Source organism: Neovison vison, chromosome 10 (genome assembly GCF_020171115.1).
Source record: "Neovison vison isolate M4711 chromosome 10, ASM_NN_V1, whole genome shotgun sequence".
NCBI lineage: Eukaryota > Metazoa > Chordata > Mammalia > Carnivora > Mustelidae > Neogale > Neogale vison.
Window position 1 is genome coordinate 597,139 of NC_058100.1, and position 17,979 is coordinate 615,117.

Sequence of the window (17,979 nt, forward strand, 5' to 3'; positions counted from 1 at the left end):
CAAAGCTCATGACCTAAATTCTGGACTCTGGGAATCCCCTGGCATTGTGAAGAGGACAGATTTTCTTCATTCGTTTTAAGAACCACCTCCTTTCCCCTCCCCTACCGGGGGGCCCCGTCCCTGCTCATGGTGAATTTTATCAAAGTCAGTCCATAGCTGTTCCTTTGCCCTTGGACTACGAATGAAGACTCCTTTTTCAAAACCTTGATCTCAGTTATGTTTTGGTTCAGTGCTTCACATACCTCTAGCTTCTCAAGAACTCTGTCCACCCCCAGCACTCTGATCTCCCCAACGTCTTGTCTGCGGCTAAGAACCAATTCTGACTGGTTGATGTAAAAGGCTGGGATGAAAGGAATAAGGATTCTTTGCATTCCATTCTTGCTTCGCTCCCTGACCAGTGTGGCCCACCCATAGACTGCGGTGTCAGCCACGCTGAGGGCCTGGAGCAGCTCTTCAGACTGGGGTCGAGCCCTGATGAGGCAGACATAAACCCCTGCAGGAAAGATGAAAAATGAGCAGGGAAGGTTCAGAAGCTCTGTTCAGCCAGCTGGCTTGAAATAGGAAGGAAACATGGAAGCAAGTTCAGAAGAAAAGGTGAATTCAATTTTGACTGTTCCTCTGAGCCGACTGTTGCCAATGTGGGGAGGGAATGTACCGAAGGAAAACAGTCCCCGGCAACCCATAGCTGAACTTGTTGCTTAAATCCGGTAAATAACACAGGCCAAATGGAAATTAAGCAGGTATAGAATGAGGTGACCAACAGTTGCCAAGATCAGGAAAGGGTTTGTGGAAAGCTTTGAGCATGGCTTAGTCCCTTCCCCGTCAAACCAGATCTCGACAGAATATTGTGCTAGTTACCCCCGCTCGAACTCAGCTGTCTTTTCACAGACACCCTTTACTTCATTCCTTAATCCAACCATCCAAATCTTGCGAACTCCTCTTTTTGAAATGTCTGACACTTGCCCCTCCGTTAGTATCTCCCTGTTACTTGGGCTAGACCCTCAGCGGGTCATGCTTGGATTACTGCAGGGCCCTTCCCTGGCCGCCTTGCTGCCTCCTCTTCCCTCTCCATTCTGTGTCCTGCCGAACTCCGGGCTCTTTATTGCCTGGGATGTCCTGGCCTGTGGCCTTCTCACATCTAGCACATTCCTAGTCATCCTTCCACAAGCCTTGCTGTGTAAAACTGACCAACCCCCAGGTTCGAGGTACCTGCTCCTCTTTTCTTCCTGTCTCTACAGCATTCCGTGCATCTCTGCTCTGTGACGGATCTCCCGGCACAGCGCTGGTGAAAATGAGAAGCCCTGACTTGCTCCCCTGTGTGCACCTAGTCCCTGGCCTGGCACCATTCTGGTTAGTGCCCACCAGTTTCCTGAGTGAGCCTTCCGTCTGATACTGCCCGGCCTTAGAGCAGAAGGTCTCGGCCTGTAGCACTATCCTGTCGATGCCTTACGTTTGACATGAATCCTCTCGTTCTACAAGGTGATTCATATGAAATTCCAATGTCATGCCTGTTTCTGCTTTATGCTAGTTAATGCTACTCTGCTTGGAACAGCCTTCAGTTCAACAATAAACACTCCAACACTGCTACTTCCTGGGGATAAAAGATGAATGATCCAAGCCTAGAGATAACAGGGACGGACTAGCAAAGAAGAAAGTAGAAGACTCTAATAGAAAAAGCACAGGGTGTTACAGAGACTAAACAAAAACACTGGTTGAGAAAGTTTCCATAGTTCTACAGCAGATGAAACTGCAAAGTGTAAATGCAACCCAGGAAGGAAGTGGTACATGTGCAGAGACAGAAACAAGGGCGCCCGATGCAGCGAGTGGGACCCACCTCTCTCCATGCTGAACCCCACGTGGACATGGAAGACTTTGCTTGCTGGGATGTCTAGCAAAGTATTGCTGAACTGCACACGGCACAGCACAAGGGTCTCAGGAAGAAGTACTGTTGTGATGGCCAAGGCCTGACTTGGGGTACAGGATCCTAATAAGCAGAAAAGAGAGAAATGACTGCCATAAGAATCTGTAAAAGTAGAAACTTACATAAGCCAGTAGTTTGATTAAAAAAAAAAAAGGTAAGGCACGTGGATGGCTCAGTCTGTGGAGCAACTGACTCCATTTCGGCTCAGGTCATGATCCAAGGTTGTGACATGGAGCCCTGTGATGGCGTCTGCACTCAGCACGGAGTCTGCTTGAGATTCTCTCTCTTGCTCTCTCAAATCTTTTTTTTTTTTTTTAAAGATTTTATTTATTTATTTGAGAGACAGGACAAGCAGACGCCCTGACAATTGAGGGCTCCATCCCAGGACTCCACGATCATGACGAGAGCAGAAGACCGACATTTAAGCAAGTGAGCCACCTAGGTGCCCCTCAAATAAGTAAATCTTAAAAAAGGAGGCTAGGGAAGCAGCTGGGTCAGAGAAGCATGCAACTCTTCATCTCAGGGTTGTTAGTTCGAACCCCACACCAGGTATAGAAATTACTTAAATAAAAAAATTTTTTAAATAGCAAAAGAAAGCAGTCAGTTCTGTCTTACTAGGCCAGCCCCCTTGGGCTCCTGCTACAGTCAAGATAAAAGAATGGTCTAAGACCCTTGTTTTTGCTGATTTGTGAATGACTATAGTGGCGCTTCCATTATCAATATCATAGGTGGGTCCTCTTTCAAAAGTTTCTGAAATTTGTCAGTGGGAATGAGACAGATTCCAGGAAAACTGGACAGCGATTACAGCTGGGAGGCTTTTCAGTCTAGAAAGTCTGATTTTCCATAACTGATTGCAGTGTGATTCAAATTAGAGATATCCAGAATATTACAAATGCTGTCTTAAGTAGGAGCCACACAGCCTGCAAGAAACGGACAGTTTCAATGGACAGCAGGTGGTGTCCTGTCCAAGATTTTCCCTTGCACAGTTTCTGAAGTTCTTTCTCAGCTGCCAGTAGTCAGTCCGGTGACCATTCTCATCTTTTGGAGACTATAAGCAATATCAAAGGAGTTGTTTCATAATAAAATAAGCTGTGGTTTTAGAAAGATTCTGGGAGGAAAAATTGCAATCTGTGTATCTTAAGGCAGAGAGCAATGTATGAATATGTTATACATATTTAATACTTTGTAAAAGAACTTGGAACACTTTAAAAATCAAGTATTTATATATACTTAGATTATACGTATAAAATTAAATAATGTGAAAAGAAAGTAAGTGCTTAAAAACTGAATGACCAAAAGGGCAATTAGACTTAAATTTTACAGACAGTAATATTTTGGACTTCTTGGTTTTGCATGCTCTCTTTGCAAAAAAAACAAAAACAAAAACAAAACAAACAGAATTTGTTCTTTCTTTAAAAAAATGAAAGAATTCGGGGCACCTGGGTGGCTCAGTGCGTTAAGCCGCTGCCTTCGGCTCAGGTCATGATCTCAGGGTCCTGGGATGGAGTCCCGCATCGGGCTCTCTGCTCAGCGGGGAGCCTGCTTCCCCCCTCCCTCTGCCTGCCTCTCTGCCTACTTGTAATCTCTCTCTGTCAAATAAATAAATAAAATCTTTTAAAAAAAAATGAAAGAATTGGGGCGCCTGGGTGGCTCAGTGGGTTAAAGCCTCTGCCTTCAACTCAAGTCATGATCTCAGGGTCCTGGGATTAAGCCCCACATCGGGCTCTCTGCTCAGCAGGGAAGCCTGCTTCTTCCTCTCTCTCTCTCTGCCTGCCTCTCTGCCTACTTGTGATCTCTGTCAAATAAATGGATAAAATCTTTAAAAAAAGTAAAAATAAAAATAAAAGAATTTACTTGGACTTTGGAGTGGGACAGATGTACCAATTCAGCCACTAACTACATGTTTCTTGCTCTTAGATTTGGTATTTCTCATTTTTAAAATGATGGTAATTATTACATAAGATTGTTAAATGAGGGGCACCTAAGTGGCTCAGTCGGTTAAGCGTCTTTTTTTTTTTTTTTAATTTTCATGTAGACTTTTTTTTTTTTAATAAGATTTTATTTATTTATTTGACAAACAAGAGATCACAAGGAGGCAGAGAGGCAGGTTGGGGGGGTGGGAAGCAGGCTCCCCGCTGAGTGGAGAGCCCGATGCGGGGCTCAATCCCAGGACCCTGGGATCATGGCCTGAGCTGAAGGTGGAGGCTTAACCCACTGATCCACCCAGGCGCCCCATGTTTATTATTTTTTTAAAGTAATCTCTATGTCCAATGTGGGGCTTAAACGCATGACCCTGAGATCAAGAGTCTCATGCTGCTCTGAGTCAGGCACCACCTCCCCACCTTTTACTGACAGTAAATTACAGCCCAGTACAGAACAAAAAAACATACACGGTATATTTGCTGAGCAAATAACAGTTAAAATGTCGCATACTCCAACACTTCTTAAATCTAGGGAAGCTGGAAAAGAATTGGGTCTGAGGCCTTATCCAAAACTTATTAACTATCTGGATGGAGCCTAAGACCATATTTTTACAAAAGTTACGTCGGGTAGCTTTGAAAATCAGCCATATTTGGAAATCCCTGGTTTAGGCCACCTCTCAGGCAAGGTTATAACTAGAAAAACGACAGTGACCAAGTTTAGCCTATACCAAAACCTGGTATTGAGTCATTTTGTGAAGTTACAGCAGTCAATGATTTACTTATTAAAGGTGGAGTCAGTTCTGAAATAAAAATAAATATGGACTGCTAGTCTAAGGGGTACATGAGAAGGAAGACAGAAAAGATGGGAACAATCACCCAGACCTATTAAGAGACCTGACCTTTGAGATTAGCTCCGTTTCTGCCAGTGGTAATGAAGAGCTTGAACACAGTTGAATTGGGGGTATTGGTGAGGTAGGTCTTGAGGTCATAACTGAGCGTTAATCTTGATGATGCATTGACCACCACCTGGGAGCAAACCAAAGGAAAATCTGTCCCTAATTCTTAGAAAATATTGTTCTCTCCCTCTCAACGCTTCATACCTTAGCCAACCGGACGCGCCATCTCACTCAAGGCCCGGGGGCCTTTCTACTTCGCATAGTTAAGAACCACAAAATCTGTTTACCTTTGAGAAGAAAATAACATTTTTTTTCCCTAAAAGGAGGTCTTTGTCCATTATTCTGTTTGACATCCTCCCTTTAGATGACCCCCTACTAAAATGCCTTCAAAGACAACTGCAACTTTCATTAGTTGAATATAATCTCAGCCTTTTCTGAAACTTCAAAGGACTTTGTTTCTCTCAGAATACTTGTGATGTTCTGTCTTGTGCTGTAGGTATTTGTATTTTTGTTAAAAATCATTCCTATTTGAATCTAAGTTCTTCAACTGAGAGACTAATCTATCTTTGTATATCCTGTAATGTGCCTTGTATTTAAAGCAAGTGCTTCATGATTACATTGAGAGAAGATAATTAATGATGGCTCTCTGCCCCCAAATATCTTCAACGTAAGTGTCTGTTATCCTGTATCATTATGTCATTATTCCTGACATCATGTCATTACATTAAATGTATCTCGTATTACAACACAGTCTTCTCAGTACTACCATGATTTTTTGTTCTTTTCAAATATTCAAGAACCTTGAAACCAAGTTAGTGACATTAAATGCTCAGGAAGGGAAGGAGTTTTGTCTTTCTCATCTTTGTGTTTCCAGAGTCTGTCACAGGGCTATACAGAAGCGGCCTCCATGGGAGTCTGTTAGTTAGTAAACTATTAAATGATGATTTTACACAGTATACCACCGAGGGTCTATCACACCCTTTTGGACTTCTCTGTAGCCTCTGACAGCAAAGGCCAGTTCCTCCCTTGTGACCCTCTCTCTGCTTCCCCAGCACTGAAACCTTCTCAAACTCCTCCGGCTGTTGCCTCTGTCCCTAGCCCTCTTTTTTTTTTTTTTAAAGCTTTTGTTTATTTTTTTTTAAGATTTTATTTATTTATCTGACAGACAGAGATCACAAGTAGTCGGAGAGGCAGGCAGAGAGAGAGAGAGGAGGAAGCAGGCTCCCTGCTGAGCAGTGAGCCCGATGTGGGGCTCGATCCCAGGACCCTGAGATCATGACCTGAGCCGAAGGCAGAGGCTTTAACCTATTAAGCCACCCAGGTGCCCCTTGTGTATTTTTTTTTTAAAGACTTATCCACCTATTTGAAAGAGGAATATCAGAGTCGGGGGAGGGACAGAAGGGGAGGGAGAGAAGTAGACTCTGCGCTGAGTACAGACTCCAAGATTATGACCCAAGTCAAAATCAAGAGTCAGATACCTGATTGAGTCAGCCAGATGCCCCTCTTCTGTATTTTTTTTTAAGATTTTATTTATTTAGGGTGCCTGGGTGGCTCAGTGGGTTAAGCCTCTGCCTTCCACTCGGGTCATGATCTCAGGGTCCTGGGATCGAACCCCGCATCGGGCTCTCTGCTTGGCGGGGAGCCTGCTTCCTCCTCTGCCTCTGCCTGCCTCTCTGCCTACTTGTAATTTTTGTCTGTCAAATAAATAAAATCTTAAAAAAAAAAGATTTTATTTATTTATTTGAGAGAGATTGAGAACACAAGCAGGGAGAGGGGCAGGACAGTAGAAAAAAGCAAACTCCCACTGGGCAGGGAGCCTGATGTAGGGCTTGATCCCAAGACCCTGAAATCATGACCTGAACTGAAGGCAGACGTGTAACCAACAGCCAGGAGGCATCCGCCACACACAATTTTTTTTTGGAAGCTGCACATCAGGAATCAGATACTCCCCTAACTCCCCAGCCAGGCGTGTCTGGACTCTAGGAGCACCTCTAACTTGTCACTTGTAAAGCACTGGTCAGTTATGTTTTAGTTACTTAAATTGTCTACATGTAATTATTTCTGTCCTCACTAGACTGTGAACTCCTTACAACACCAGATACCCTGTGGGCACAGACTGTGCAGTTCAATCATCTATAAAATTGGGATAATACTTTGCAGGGTTGTGAAGATTAAGAATGATAGTTATACTGATGTAAAATTTAAAAAAACAGATGCAAAATGCCAACCCCACAGTAGATGTTCAACAAATGATAGCTGTTACATTTGAGTAATGGAAAGAGGAACAAACAAGTCCTCTGGGCACCGAGGAGGGAGACCCAACAAGGATTTAAGGAGAAAGAGAAAAGGCTTCATCAAGCCAACCCTTCACTTGTTCGACCGTCTCACCTGCTAGAGGTTGTTGCTTCAGCGACGCTCCCTACTCCTGCATCACATTTTCCCTTCTCTACTAAACACTCCTAAATCATTTTTTCTCCCATCTCAAAGAATGATCAACCAAACAAAAATTTGACTCCAGTTCCTCGCAGAGCTGTCCTGTGCCCCAAATCCACACGTCCTCTCAATCCTCTAGACTTGCGCTCCTGTCACTGCACGGAAGCCTCCTTCAAGTGACCACTGTACTGCGAACCCATCTGTCATTTCTGTCTTCAGGCTACCTGGCCTATCGATAACATTCGACATGGCTGATCCTTCACTCCCTCCTTGAAATACAGGGACCCCTTCACTTCTCAAAAATTTGCATTAAGCCCCATCACTTTTAAGAAAGACATTAGTAAATGGTTTCCCTAAGAAAAATAAATCCAAAGACGATTTTTGCTTTTACAAAAAAAGGTAAAAAGGGAAAGTAGCGTTCAGCATGTGTTTTGCAGAAAGCATGCACCCCAGGCCCCTTCCCTGGGGACCACGTTCAGCAACTAAGCATTCAACTGTGTAGCTTTTCTTTTTTTTCAGATTCTATTTATGATTTATCTGAAAGAGAGAGAGCGTACAAGCATAAGCTGGGCGAGGAGCGGAGGGAGAGCGACAAGCAGACTCCATGAGCGCGGAGCCAGATGCAGGGCTCCATCTCAGAACTCTGAGATCATGACCCGAGCTGAAATCCAGAGTTGGACGCTTCATCTCCTGCACCACTGAGGTTCCCCTCAAGTGATGGCAATTCTGTCCTTTTAGTTATTGAGTCAAAAACCTGAAGTCATTTTTTTAAAAACTTGAAGTCAATTATATATCATCTGATTACATCACATCATCAGATTACATATAATCTGCTAAGAAATTCTACTGGCTCTACGTATAAAGTACACTAGAATCTGACCAACTTCCCATGACCTCCTCTGTTACCAGACTGGCACCCCAGTGCACCGTCCTGTCTTACCTGGATCATTGCAAGAATAGCTTCCCAACTCTTCAACCCTTGCCCCTACTGCCTACTACCAACCAGTAGCTCCAGTGAGATAGAGATAGATAGATAGATATCTATCTATCTCACACCACCTTGTTTTGGGGGGAGGAGTTGGCACTGCTTTATTTATTTATTTGTTTTATTCATTTATTTATTTTTAAAGATTCTGCTTATTTGAGAGAGAGAGAGCATGACCCAGGGCAGAGGGAAAGAGAAAAGCAGGCTCCCTGCTGAGCAAGGAACACAACACAGGGCCTCAGTCCCAGGACCCTAAAATCAGGACCTGAGCCAAAGGCAGATACCCAGCTGACTGAGCCATCCTCCTGCCCCTGGTGTTGTCTGAAAGATTTTTTTTGGGACGCCTGGGTGGCTCAGTCAGTTATGCGACTGAGCTACCCAGGCGCCTCCTAATCACGTTTAGCTTTGTATTCCAAAGTTTTCTGGCTGGCTTTATATCTGACGTGTCAGTATATATCTTTTCCTCAGATGTGTATTCTATATGCATATCCCCAAATATGGAAATAGTCACCCTGGCCTTGTTAGGGTTACCTCTCGATACGTTTTTACCACTCCTGGGATGTCATGAAAGACTGTTGCTATTCCTGGACTCCTGGCCACTCCCACTCCGGTGCCAGTGTCTGTTTGTAGAATGTTATCAGCAGAAATCATCCATACCCCAGGTTCACCTAGGCAAGGACAAGAGAAAGCACTTGGTTGCAACCTCTGATCTAAACGGAAGGTCACTCCGCCCTTACGCAGATTCTGTATCAGAGGACCGTTCAAGCACACAGGTATCTTTTCCCAGGAGGAACATACAGCTTTGAAGATGACTTTATTTTCAGGTTCCCCTGAAATACCCACAATTCCCCCATCATACCCACAAAATATAAAACAAGGATTACCTCAGAATCACAGAAGGAGCTACTTAGTTGGAGGATCTAACTGTGCTTAGGAAATAGGAAAAATTCTTTTACACACAGGAATAACTCTCTTTCAGCTACTGATAGGTATCAGCAGAGGACTGCAAAAAAGGTGACAGCTGGCAAGGAAGAAGGTTTGTTTGCTTTGGCTTCAGTCTCAAAGTGGCAGAAAAATGCTACCTGGAGTTGGCGTTCGATTACTGATCCTGGTATTGGTCCTATTGCTTCCCATTCAAAGTGGTATAGATTTAGAAAGTCAGAGTATTCCGGAATGAAAGATAGGACAGTCCTAACAAAATCTAGCAAAAGAGTCTTTCACTGACAAGAGAGTAACAATCATAAGATTGTAACTCCGTCAGCCCTAAAGCAGGGCTAGCTCAGTGGCCCTGGGTTCCATGTTCGTGGTGGTTGCTTGCAAATCAGTCCTTATAGGATTGGGGGATCTGACCTGAGCTGAGTGGACTCCCTCTCAGTCAAGCCCTGAATATACAGACTCTGGCCTCACATCACATCACTGTACCCACATGGATCCGCAGTTCCCAGAAGAGGTCACAGGGCCATACAACGTGCCCTAGTCCTGCTCGGATGGAGGGTCGGGACGCACACACCCAGGCAGGGCACTTAGCTTTGGAATATGCTCTCGGTAAACCCAGAGAACCGATACTCATTTATTAACCAAAGATGTCCTTGCGCTCAATAGCACTTTTTAGGGCAGAAATGCTTTGTTGACCGAGAGTAGAGTCTAGCCCAGTACAAGGCCAAACCTTACTATGCTGATGACGTATTTAAGAGTTAGGCCTTCAAATGTCTCTCACAAAACAGTGTACTCACAACTGGTTCCTAAAACTAAAGCCTTACTGCATTTTCCTTCACTTCAGCTCATCCTTCACATTCTTCAACTTACCAACTCCCCTCCTTCAGAAGCTGGGAATGGGGGAGAAGACAAGGTACCCACACCACCTGCGTAATAATACAGTGAGCTGTGCGGCCAGGAGGTGCATGACCAATATTCCTAGAGAGACACTCAATATTTTTTTTTAAAGATTTTATTTTTGGGGGCACCTGAATGTTCAGTTGATCAAACATTCAATTCTTGATTTGGCTCAGGTCATAATCTCAAGAGCTGTGGGATCAAGCTCCACCCTTAGGCTCCAGGCTTGTGGGGAATCTGCAATTTGATTCTCTCCCTCTCCAGCTGCCCCTCCCCCACCCCTCTCTCTCACTCTCTCTCTCTCTCTCTCTCTCTCTCTCAAATAAACAGATCTTTTTTAAAAAAATATTTTATTTTATTTTTAAGATTTTACTTATTTATTTGTCAGAGAGAGTGAGCACAGGCAGACAGAGTGGCAGGCAGAGGCAGAGGGAGAAGCAGACTCCCCGCTGAGCAAGGAGCCCGATGTGGGACTTGATCCCAGGACGCTGGGATCATGACCGGAGCCGAAGGCAGCCGCCCAACCAACTGAGCCACCCAGGCGTCCCTATTTTATTTTATTTTTTAAATAATCTCTGCACCCAACATGGGGCTTAAACCAAAGCTCCAAGATCAAGAGTTGCACACTCTACTGACTGAGCCATGCAGGTGATCCTAGGCCCTCAGATTTTAAATCATTTTGAAAGAATTATCTAAGGCATGAGTTGTTTTCTCATCCTGTCAGCTGTGAAGTTAAGAAAGGGAAGGTAGGGGCGCCTGGGTGGCTCAGTGGGTTAAGCCGCTGCCTTTGGCTCGGGTCACAGTCTCAGGTCCTGGGATCCAGCCCCGCATCGGGCTCTCTGCTCAGCGGGGAGTCTGCTTCTCACTCTCTCTCTGCCTGCCTCTCTGCCTGCTTGTGATCTCTCTCTGTCAAATAAATAAATAAAATCTTTAAAAGAAAAAAAGAAAGGGAAGGTATCCAGACCATTGTGGTTGAGGAGGTGTGTCCTGAAGCAGATGACGTCTCCAACAAAGGTGAGCTGGGTGTCTGGCGTGATGGCATGCTCCACAGCAACCGGGATGTAATCTGCCACACCTGGGTGTCTCCGGTCCCAGATTCCCACAAGCGTCACTCCTGTGTTCACTGCCTGGGCCACATAAGTATAGTTCCTATTCCCTGGCCCAATAAGTAGCAGGTCATCTCTGAAAGGAGATAAGAAAGTAGCAGGTCGTCTCTGAAAGGTCACTGTTAGGACACAGTTCTGGGGGCAGAGCTCATCACAGCATCTGCTATTCAACAGCTCAAAGGTTCAGAAGGAATTCTACGGTGGAGGGCAAGCAATGAGTGGCCAAGGGTCAGGTCTATTATATACAGAGTACCCAGTAAGCCCTTTTATTTTAAATTAAAAATTTGTTTTCCAGTAAAGCTTTTTTTTTTTTTAAGGTAGGTTCCATGCCCAGCATGACTTGAACTCACAGCCCTGAGATCAAGACCCGAGCTGAGATGGAGAGCTGGATGACTAACCGGCTGAGCCACCAGGCGCGCAGTCCGGCTTTTTGATAATACTCCTACCAGCTCCCGAGGGAGGCTTCCTGTGAACTAGGGCTTGACAGATTGAAAACACCCTGAAATACTTCTTCATTAAACAACCAGCCCCATCTGGTGTTTCCCGTCCTAATGAAAGAAATAAATATCAGGTTCTGAGTTGAGAACATGAGAATTTACTGGACAACCCTAGCCTATCTGTACAGTTTCTCCCCCAACATGGTATCATTCCTTTGACTCCGCACCTGTTCAGAGCCAGATGAAGCTGGGTGCTGTGTGTGTGGAATTTCTCTCCAATGCTGTTGTAGAAGTGGACAGCGAAGGTGAGAGCCATGCCCACAGGAAAGGCCGGCAGAGCCCTCCCACGGGCGGCGTACAGCTTGGCTTGGCTGCTTATCCGCAGGTATGCCACTGGTGCCACCTGTGGGAGCAGGGCCACTGGAGAGGAACTGCGGCAGATTCTGAAGTTCACAGGCCACGGTAAAAACGGGGCTCTTCTCTCATAGGAAACAGCTCCTCATAAGGGATGACTCAAGTCAGAGTTGAATAAGAAACACAATAGTACAGGAAATGGCCCCTTAATTATTAAAGCTGAGAGAATGTGGAGAGAAGTTGGAACTTTCTTTTTAAGATTTTATTTATTTACTTGAGAGAGAGAGTGCACACGGACGAGCAGGGGGAGGGGCAGAAGAAGAGACAGAATATATATATCTTTTTAAGATTTTATTTATTGGGGCACCTGAGTGGCTCCGTCATTAAGCATCTGCCTTTGGCTCGGGCCATGATCCCAGAATCCTGGGATCAAGCCCCACATTGGGCTCCCTGCTTGGCAGGAGCCTGCTTCCCCCTCTGCCTCTCACCCTGCTTGTGTTCCCTCTCTCACTGTCAAAGAAATAAATAAAACCTTTTTTAAAAATTTATTTATTTATTTATTTATTTGAGAGAGAGAGAGAGAGAGAGAGAGAGAGCACAGAGAGAGAATGAGAGGGAGAAGCAGGCTCCCCGCTGAGCAGGGAGCCCGATGTGGGGCTCAATCCCAGGACCCTGGGATCATGACCTGAGCCAACGGCAGCGGCTTAACTGACTGAGCCCCCCAGGCAATGCATGGAGAGTGAGAATCTCAAGCAGACCCCGTCCCCAGCATGGAGCCTGACACAGGGCTTGATCTTACAACACTGAGATCATGACCTGAGCCAAAACCAAGAGTTGGATGCTTAACTCAATGTGCCACCCAGGCACTCTATGTTAGACTGAATTTTTAAATTCTAGTAACAAAGCCTAATTTTGGTAGCAATAGTTCTACCTTGCCCCACACCCTTTTGCCAACACTGCTCAGAAGTGCACCAATTTGAGGCTGATCCCTCTTATAACAAGGGCTCTAAAGGTCACTTTTAATTTGATGGCTTATATCCATGTCAAGACTGTCTCTATCTTACAGTTTGTTCTGACTTCCAGGGAAGTTCCTAGTTCTTAACTCAGGAAATCTGCCTCTTCAGGCCATGGTATTCCTTTTATTTTTTCTTTTTCTTTTAAAGATTTTATTTATTTATTTGACAGACAGAGATCACAAGCAGGCAGAGAGGCAGGCAGAGAGAGAGAGAGGAGAAAGCAGGCTCCCTGCTGAGCAGAGAGCCCGATGCGGGGCTCGATCCCAGGACCCTGAGATCATGACCTGAGCCGAAGGCAGAGGCTTAACCCACTGAGCCACCCAGGCGCCCCTTCCTTTTATTTTTTCTTGAGCAAGACCCTGAACTCACCTGAACTCCAGTTATGGTGGTCTGGTTGACTCCAAAAGGTTCTACAGACGTGACTTCCAACACAGCAGTACCTGCAATGGAACCAGCTTTCAGGAGCCCTTCACCATCCTCCTCGATGACAGACGAATTAGGGAAACACTTGAGAACACGGGAAGTCACAAAGGCGGCCCCTTCCCTAGGGAACAAATGGAACAGGTGGCATCTCTTGGGGGCTGTGACCAGAAAGGAAGGAGATCGGCAGGGTTACTGCTAGAAACTGAACTCCGAGGAAACCACTTGCCATTCTCCATGTTATGTGCTTATTTGTTCCTCAAGTAAAAGTCTGCGTTTGGATTATGCCTATCTCTCTAAAAATCACATCCTACTACATATTTATCATTAAAAATCATTCAGCTAGAGGCTCCTGGGTGGCTCAGTCAGTTAAGCATCTGCCTTCCATTCAGGTCATGATCCAGGGTCCTGGGATCGAGCCCTGCATCGGGCTCTCTGCTCGGCGGGGAGCCTGCCCCGCCCCCCTCTGCCCTTCCACCCTCACTCCTGCTCTCTCTCTCAAATAAATAAAATCTTTAAAAAATAATAAAAATAAATTTAAAATTCAGCTAAAAGGATTGAAACAGGTATTTAAATAAATAGTTCTGTGTGATTACTCATAGTAGTGTAATATTCACAAAAGCCAAAGGTAAAAACAACCCAACTGTCCAACAACAGATGAAAGGGTAAACTAAGTATGTTATACCCATACCGCAGAATATGGTTTAGTCATTAAAAGAAATGAAATAGGGGCGCCTGGGTGGCTCAGGTCATGATCTCAGGGTTCCGGGATCGAGCCCCATGTCAGGCTCCATACTTAGCAGGGAGTCTGCTTCTCCCTCTCCCACTGCCCCTCCCCGTACTCAGGCTTGCTCTTGCTCCCTCTCTGTCTCTCAACTGAATAGGTTAGCGTGACTGCTGATGGGTCTTCTTTGGTGGTGATGAAAATGTCCTGGAACTGGACAGAGGTGAGGGTTGCGCAATACTGTGATGCACTAAACGCCACAAAATTGTCCATTTTAAAATGGTTAATTTGGGGCACCTGGGTGGCTCAGTTGTTAGCCGTCTGCCTCTGGCTCAGGTCATGGTCTTGGGGTCCTGGGATCAAGCCCCATGTTGGCCTCCCTGCTCAGAGGACAGCCTGTTTCTCTCTCTCCCTCTGCCTGCCTCTCTGCTTAATTGTGCTCTATCTCTCTGTCAAATAAATAAATAAAATCTTTTTAAAAAATAAATAAAATGGTTAATTTGGGGGTGCCTGGGTGGCTCAGTTGGTGAAGCATTCGGCTCAGGTCATGATTCCTGGGTCCTGGGATCGAGTCCCACATCGGGCTCCTTGGTCAGTGGGGAGCCTGCTTTTCCCTCTGCCTGCTGCCCCTCCCCTTGCTTGTGCTCTCTCATTCTAAAATCTTTTTTTTTTTTAAGATTTTACTTATTTATTTACAGGTGCCCCACCTCTGTAAAGTCTTAAAAAAAGATTTTTATGTAACATGAATTTCACTTCAGATTAAAAAATTTAGATTAAAATTAAGATTAAAAAAATCTTATTTATGGATTAGAAAAATCACCTAGAAGGCAAGAGTTCTTTCTTATGTTCCTAATGGTAAGGTTGGAACCTGGCCTGCCCTTCCCTAATTCCTCACCTGTTGGTGTGGAGTCTGAGCTGGGAATTCATGGGCATCAGAATTTGCTCAGGCTGGCACTCCGGAAAGAACAGTTGGAGTTTCTCAAACACCTAAAGTGAGAAAATAATGTCTTCCTCATTTCTGGAAAAGACAAAACTATAACCTTTGCTCACATATCAACTACAAATCAATATCTACATCATTTTAGCTTGGCCTGAGGGCCCACAACACTCTTCATCAAGTGAGCCCGCCACTTAAAACATGCCTCGGTGTTCTAGAACACAAATCTAATATTAGCCCCACTCCTGATGAAGCCACACTGACTACCACATCCTCTGTATCACTTAGATATTAGGTATAAAATAATTTTGAGGGGTGCCAGGGTGGCTCAGTGGGTTAAGCCTCTGCCTTCGGCTCAGGTCATGATCGCAGGGTCCTGGGATCGAGTCCCCATGTCAGACTCTCTGCTCAGCGGGAAGCCTGTTTCCTCCTCTCTCTCTCTCTGCCTGCCTCTCTGCCTACTTGTGATCTCTGTCAAATAAATAAAATCTTTTAAAAAATAAAATAATTTTGAAATTTTTTTTCTTTTTTAAAGATTTTATTTATTTATTTGACAGACAGAGGTCACAAGTAGGCAGAGAGGCAGGCAGAGAGAAAGGGGGAAGTGGGCTCCCCGCTGAACAGAGAGCCCGATGCGGGGCTCGATCCCAGGACCCTGGGACCACGACCCGAGCCCAAGGCAGAAGCCCAACCCACTAAGCCACCCAGGCGCCCCATAATTTTGAAATTTCTAACTTTAGCTCTGCTTACCTGAAAAGAGATTTGAGAACAAAAACCTACAATAATAAATTAGGAAGGAACATTATTCAGGTTTTCTACTTCCTAGTAAAATGCACTTTCCTCTACCCCTCACTGAATCAGAGAGACAAAGCAAAATAAAGGAGAAGAATAGAAAAAGAAAAAAAAAATCAGTCCTAAACTCAGAGGCAGAGAAACTTATTCTCCCTCCAAAGATGATCCTTTTTCTTCTGAACACTAAAAACAATAGGGCCAGTTGGCTTTCAGCCTGAGAAACCTGTGGAAACCAACCATCCTTGCTCTTCACACTCCTGCAAGTTAGGGTTAGATCCCCTAAGTGGATGGTATCACAATATTTGTGTTAGGCAGAGCAGCTCGGAAATGAGTCCCTCTTTAGTTATTCTGCTTTGGCATCCTGTGTTTATTGTGTGGGGAGGTGAGGGAGTGCATATTCTTACAGTTTCTAAGATCACTACTTATATAGATGCAATTAGGAAGAATGACAAAGCTCTAGAAACTATGAGCCTGTTCTAGGGCTCCCTCTAGCACTTTCTCTACCTCTATCCAGACCAAGCTCCACATGGATGATAAGAGAATATAACTTTCTTCTCCTTGATATGTATAAACAAAATTTAGGTTTGGGACCTTACCAGAATCTGAACTTCATCAGACAATTCTAATAAATTCCCCTCAAGCTGCCCAGAGGAACTGTTCATACAGCGGACAGTGACTTTGATACTGGTCCGACCAGCTGCTTTTGTGTGGACAACCATGGCAAAGTTATTTTCTACCGGGAGCTGTAGGAAAACCTGGAAAACAGTCAGGAATGGATTAAGAAATATTCATTAATAATCACTGTGCTCGGGGCACCTGGGTGGCTCAGTGGGTTAAGCCGCTGCCTTCCACTCAGGTCATGATCCCAGGGTCCTGGGATCGAGCCCCATGTCAGACTCTCTGCTCAGCAGGGAGCCTGCTTCCTCCTCTCCCTCTGCCTGCCTCTCTGCCTGCCTGTGATCTCTGTCTGTCAGATAAATAAATAAAATCTTAAAAAAAAAAGAAAATATATGCTAGATAGATCTGTAGAAAAGAACTACAGTACCAGGGATTATTTTCATGGTTACTTCTTTTCATATTCCCAGCAACACAGTCACCCCTAAAGTAAACTCCAGGTATAGCACTCAACTAATTCTGGCAAGCCTCTGTGAGAGTCTCATGTTATTTTTTTTAAGTCTTTTTTTTTTAAAGTTTTTTAAATTTATTTGACAGAGAGAGGGATCACAAGTAGGCAGGGAGGCAGGCAGACAGAGAGGGGGATGCAGGCTCCCCACCGAGCAGGGAGCCCAATGCGGGTCTTGATCCCAGGACCCAGGGATCATGACCTGAGCTGAAGGCAGAGGCTTTAACCCACTGAGCCACCCAGGCATCCCTAAAACACTGTACATATCTTAATTAAAAATATTTTATTGGGGCACCTGGGTGGCTTAGTGAGTTAAGCCTCTGCCTTCAGCTCGGGTCACGATCTCAGGGTACTGGGATCAAGCCCCATATAGGGCTCTCTGCTCCAGGGGGAGCCTGCTTCCCCTTCTCTCTCTGCCTGCCTGTCTGCCTACTTGTGATCTGTCTGTCAAATAAATAAATAAAACCTTACAAAATATATTTTATTGGGGCACCTGGGTGGCTCGGTGGTTCAGTGCCTTTGGCTCGGGTCATGATCCCAGGGTCTGGGAGCGAGCCTCGCGTCTGGCTCTCTGCTGAGCAGGGAGCCTGCTTCCTCCTCTCTCTCTGCCTGCCTCTTTGCCTACTTGTGATCTCTCTGTCTCTGTCAAATAAATACTTAAAATCTTTAAAAAAATATTTTATTGCCAGGGTGCCTGGGTGGCTCAGTTGTTAAGCGTCTGCCTTTGGCTCAGGTCGTGATCCCAGCATCCTGGGATGGAGCCCCGCATCGGGCTCCCTGCTCCATGGGAAGCCTGCTTCTCCCTCTCCTACTCCCTGTGCTTGTGTTCCCTCTCGCTGTCTCTCTCTCTGTTAAATAAATAAATCTTTAAAAAAATCACTTCATTGCTAAAAAATGCTAACCATCACCTGAGCTTTCAGTGAATCATACTCACTGACAGATCACAGATCCCCATAACAAATAAAGTAATAATGGAAAAGTCTGAAATATTGTGAAAATTACCAAAATGTGACAGAGGTACAGAGTGAGCAAATGCTGTCAGAAAAAAATGGCACCGGGGCGCCTGGGTGGCTCAGTGGG

The 17,979-nt window shown here is 45.0% G+C and overlaps 1 protein-coding gene across 10 annotated transcripts in view; it reads right to left on the reverse strand.

The window, feature by feature from the left end:
• The window catches only part of NUP210L (nucleoporin 210 like), an 83,206-nt gene that overhangs the window by 5,164 nt on the left and 60,063 nt on the right, over positions 1 to 17,979 (reverse strand). For all 10 annotated transcript variants that reach the window (XM_044266420.1, XM_044266418.1, XM_044266413.1 and 7 more), the window contains 9 exons: positions 16,373 to 16,531; positions 14,943 to 15,034; positions 13,273 to 13,447; positions 11,761 to 11,936; positions 10,955 to 11,172; positions 8,689 to 8,825; positions 4,743 to 4,869; positions 1,835 to 1,984; positions 243 to 493 (listed from right to left, as the gene is read on the reverse strand). In XM_044266420.1, coding sequence (XP_044122355.1) covers positions 243 to 493; positions 1,835 to 1,984; positions 4,743 to 4,869; positions 8,689 to 8,825; positions 10,955 to 11,172; positions 11,761 to 11,936; positions 13,273 to 13,447; positions 14,943 to 15,034; positions 16,373 to 16,531 — 1,485 coding nt within the window. The remainder of the gene's footprint in view (positions 1 to 242; positions 494 to 1,834; positions 1,985 to 4,742; positions 4,870 to 8,688; positions 8,826 to 10,954; positions 11,173 to 11,760; positions 11,937 to 13,272; positions 13,448 to 14,942; positions 15,035 to 16,372; positions 16,532 to 17,979) is intronic.